This window comes from Ranitomeya variabilis, chromosome 1, assembly GCF_051348905.1.
Source record: "Ranitomeya variabilis isolate aRanVar5 chromosome 1, aRanVar5.hap1, whole genome shotgun sequence".
Classification (NCBI taxonomy): domain Eukaryota; kingdom Metazoa; phylum Chordata; class Amphibia; order Anura; family Dendrobatidae; genus Ranitomeya; species Ranitomeya variabilis.
Window position 1 is genome coordinate 1,045,030,283 of NC_135232.1, and position 4,984 is coordinate 1,045,035,266.

The 4,984-nt window shown below is 45.0% G+C and overlaps 1 protein-coding gene across 1 annotated transcript; it reads left to right on the plus strand.

Moving 5' to 3' along the window:
* Positions 1–2,438: 2,438 nt before the first annotated feature.
* On the plus strand, positions 2,439–3,785 carry LOC143800046 (uncharacterized). The gene is made up of 3 exons (XM_077281172.1): positions 2,439–2,714; positions 3,272–3,422; positions 3,627–3,785. Exons 1-3 carry the CDS (start codon positions 2,698–2,700, stop codon positions 3,783–3,785), a joined length of 327 nt encoding a protein of 108 aa, XP_077137287.1. The 5' UTR covers positions 2,439–2,697.
* Positions 3,786–4,984: the final 1,199 nt, after the last annotated feature.

Genomic DNA, 4,984 nt, shown 5'->3' on the forward strand with positions numbered 1-4,984 from the left:
TCCCTTTCAGAGGAATCGGAGCCTCCAGTGGCTCCAAATCATACCCACAGCGTTTGGCAAAGGACCAATCCATAAGACTCAAAGCAGCGCCAGAGTCGACATAGGCGTCCGCGGTAATAGATGACAAAGAACAAATCAGGGTCACAGATAGAATAAACTTAGACTGTAAAGTGCTAATTGAAACAGACTTGTCAGGCTTCTTAGTACGCTTAAAGCATGCTGATATAACATGAGTTGAATCACCACAATAGAAGCACAACCCATTTTTTCGTCTAAAATTCTGCCGCTCGCTTCTGGACAGAATTCTATCACATTGCATATTTTCTGGCGTTTTCTCAGTAGACACCGCCAAATGGTGCACAGGTTTGCGCTCCCGCAGACGCCTATCGATCTGAATAGCCATCGTCATGGACTCATTCAGACTCGCAGGCACAGGGAACCCCACCATAACATCCTTAATGGCATCAGAGAGACCTTCTCTGAAAATCGCCGCCAGGGCGCACTCATTCCACTGAGTAAGCACAGACCATTTGCGGAATTTTTGGCAGTATATTTCAGCTTCATCTTGCCCCTGAGACAAGGACATCAAGGCCTTTTCCGCCTGAAGCTCTAAATGAGGTTCCTCATAAAGCAACCCCAAGGCCAGAAAAAACGCATCCACATTGAGCAACGCAGGATCCCCTGGTGCCAATGCAAAAGCCCAGTCTTGAGGGTCGCCCCGGAGCAAGGAAATTACAATCCTGACCTGCTGTGCAGGGTCTCCGGCAGAGCGAGACTTCAGGGACAAAAACAATTTGCAATTATTTTTAAAATTTTGAAAGTGAGATCTATTCCCCGAGAAGAATTCAGGCAAAGGAATTCTAGGCTCAGACACAGGTGCATGAACAACAAAATCTTGCAAATTTTGTACCTTTGTGGCGAGATTATTCAAACCTGTAGCTACACTCTGAAGATCCATTTGAAACAGGTGAACACAGAGCCATTCAAGGATTAGAAGGAGAGAAAGAGAGGAAGGCTGCAGTATAGGCAGACTAGCAAGTGATTCAATTAAGAGCACACTCAGAACTAGAGGAAAAAAAAAAAAAATTGTAGCAGACTTCTTTTTTCTCTCCTTTCTCAGCCAGTAATTTAACCCTTTTTTGGGCCGGTCAAACTGTCATGATTCTCAATGGCGAGAGAACATAGCCCAGCATATATGAGAACTAGCTCTTGGAAGATGGAAACTATACTGACCATGAACTAAACCTGCCGCACAACTAGAAGTAGCCGGGTAGCATGCCTACGTCTTTTAACCCTAGATGCCCAGCGCCAGCCGGAGAACTACCTAATCCTAGCAGAGGAAAAGACAGTCCTGGCTCACCTCTAGAGAAATTTTCCCAAAAGGCAGACAGAGGCCCCCACATATATTGGCGGTGATTTTAGATGAAATGACAAACGTAGTATGAAAATAGGTTTAGCAAAATCGAGGTCCGCTTTCTAGATAGCAGGAAGACAGAAAGGACACTTTCATGGTCAGCAGAAAACCCTATCAAAACACCATCCAGAAATTCCTTTAAGACTCTAGCATTAACTCATAACACCAGAGTGGCAATTTCCGATCACTAGAGCTTTCCAGACACAGTAACGAAACAGCAGCTGTGAACAGGAACAAAATGCAAAAACACACAAGGACAAAAGTCCAACTTAGCTGGGAGTTGTCTAGTAGCAGGAACAAGCACAGAAGGCTTCTGATTACATTGTTGACCGGCAAGAAACTGACAGAGGAGCAAGGTTATATAGCGACTCCCACATCCTGATAGGAGCAGGTGAACAGAGGGAATGATGCACACAAGTTCAATTCCACAAGTGGCCACCGGGGGAGCCCAGAATCCAATTTCACAACAGAAAAGCCCTTTAAGTGGTCATCACAGGCTCAAGAAGCTTTTGATCGGCTGAAGATCTGTTTCACATCAGCACCGCTGTTGATACACCCAGATCCAACACATCCTTTCATTGTGGAGGTGGACGCTTCTGATAATGCTTTGGGGGCTATTCTCTCCCAAAGAACTGGAGAGAAGGGTCTGCTACATCCTTGTGCTTTCTTTTCCCGTAGACTAACCTCAGCAGAGAAGAATTACGACGTGGGAGACAAGGAATTGCTGGCTATTATTGCAGCTTTCAAAGAATGGAGGCATCATCTGCAAGGAGCTGCACAACAGATCATAGTGCTAACTGACCATCGCAATCTAGAGTTCCTCAGATCCGCTAGATGTCTTTCTCCTCATCAGGCTCGTTGGAACTTATTCTTAAATCAATTTAACATTGTTATCTCGTACCGTCCAGGTTCTCGTAATGGGAAGGCTGATGCTTTATCCCGAATCCATGCTGCGGATTCCGTACCTGGAGCCCCGTCCAAGACCATTCTATCAGATGCCAATTTCATCGGAGTTATCCACGATCAGGACTTGTGGAAGGAGTGCAGGGAGGCCTATGAAGGTGATGTATTTCTGGCCAACCCACCTGTGGATATTAATCTTATCTTTAAGGGTGGCATGTGGTTCAGAGATTGACGTATCTACGTCCCGGAGGTCGTCCGTCTGCAGATCCTCAAGTTGGTACATGACTCCAAGTTGGCTGGTCACAGGGGGGTACAGAAGACACAAGAGTTCCTGAGCCGATTCTTCTGGTGGCCAACTTGCTTGAAGGATACCAAGGACTATGTTCTCTCTTGCGAGGTATGTGCCCGTTACAAGACTCCTCATGTGGCACCTACGGGTCTTCTACAACCATTACCTGTTCCGTCCCGCCCTTGGGGGTCTATATCAATGGACTTTATTGTGGAGCTGCCTACATCGGGGGGCATGAATACAATCATGGTGGTAGTTGATCGCCTGACTAAGGCTGCTCATTTTGTTCCGTGCACCGGCCTCCCCTCTGCTAAAGATACAGTGAACTTGGTTATACAGAATGTCTTTCAGTTGCATGGGGTGCCGGATGAGATCATCTCTGACCGTGGAGTACAGTTCACTTCAAGATTCTGGAAGGGGTTTTGCTCTGCACTCAATATTAATGTCTGTCTCTCTTCTGCTTACCATCCCCAGACAAATGGTCAGACTGAGCGTACCAACCAGACGCTGGAACAATATCTAAGATGCTATGTCAGCCATCTCCAGGATGATTGGTTGGAGTTGTTGCCGTTAGCCGAATTTTCATACAATAATTCTCAGAGCGCCTCCACTAAATTTACACCTTTCTTTGCCAATCTGGGTTATCATCCGTGTATTTTACCAAGGTCTCCAATTAATTCTCCGGTTCCAGCAGTGGAGGAAAGGCTGACTGCGATGAGACAAAATCTGGAGGTTCTGAAGGAATCCCTGACCACGGCTCAAGAACGTTATAAGAGATCGGCTGGTAGATTCCGTAAACCTGCACCCATGTTCAAGGTAGGAGATTCCGTGTGGTTAGCAACTAAGAATCTGAAGTTAAATGTTCCTTCACAAAAGCTTGGACAGAAATTAATTGGTCCTTTCAAGATCAACGGTATTGTGAGCTTTGTGGCCTACCGGCTGAAGCTACCTAGGACAATGAAGGTACACCCAGTTTTTCATGTATCTTTACTAAAGCCTGTATCTCCTAATACCTTCCAGGGACGTGTTGTGCCACCTCCGCAGCCTGTGGTGATTGATGGGCAAGAACAATTCGTGGTGGAGGAAATTATTGATTCCAGGATTCGCAGGAATCGGCTCCAATATCTGATAAGATGGCAGGGATATCCCCCTGAGGAAGACTCTTGGGAACCTGTGTAAAACATCAATGCCCAACAGAAGATTTCTCGTTTTCATCAGAGATTCCCTGAGAAACAGGGTCCAGGATCGTCCTGAGGCCGCTTCTAAGGAGGGAGTAATGTCAGGACTCTGAACATTTTTTACCTTTTGTTCATTACTGCCCTTTTCCAACATGGCGTCTTTGGTCTCATGTGCACTTGTCTTCCTGCTATAAAACTCCACCCCAGCCTTCAGTCTGTGCTAGATTATTCTGCTTTGCATCCAGCTCCTGATTACTCCATGGCCTTGCACCTGCACCTGCTCCTGTGAACCTGTGTTGGAGATCCTGCCACTCTGCTCTGAGTTCCTGCTGCTTACACCAGGGTTCAGTAATCCTCCTTCATCTGCTGCTCGTGTTACTTCCATCTGCATTTGTTGGACATGTAAGCTGTTTCTGCTCTGCAAAACCTGAGACTATTAACCAGGCCTCCCTGGTTGAGCTAAGATATGATTTGAACTGCCTAATAGCATATCTATCTGTGTCTGGACTAAGTCAAGGATCTATTCGTGTCAAGTTTCCTCAAGAATAACTGTGCTTCATAGACTTTCGGTTTGTTTGCATCTACCTCTGAAGTTTCCAATTGACTGCTAAGCTGCGTTTATTATTTGCACCAAGTGTTGTGGACTTGAGTTTCTCTCTGCACCTGCTTGAATCACTGTGTGATAATATAAACTTTACCACTTATAAAACTGTGTCCTGTTGTCTTGTTCCACGCAAAGAGTCTCCTGAATTATCCCCTATAATTATTACATCCTGCTATTGTAGTTATAGGGAATTTGTCAGTTGAATCAACCCTCCTAACGCTATATGTAGGACATAGGAAGCTAAGTAAAATAATATCTTGATATCGTTCTTTAATATGTGCAGTATATGATCTGTTAAGATCTATGGGACGGACATAGATCTCCCTGAGAATCTGCCTTCAGTGATTATTCTAAATAAAAGGAGAGTTTCCAGTGTGAGACATGTAATGACTGACAGTCTGCTCTCCTGATCTACATGTCTCACACTGATAATGCCCCATTTCATTTATAATTAGCTCTGGAGGCAAATTCTCAGGGAGATCTATGTCCGGCCCATAGATCTTAGCAGCTCAATTACATATTATGAAAAATGTGGATTTCTAGAGAATAAAATATCGGATCACAGATATCAAGGTAACATGTTATTCAACTTCCTA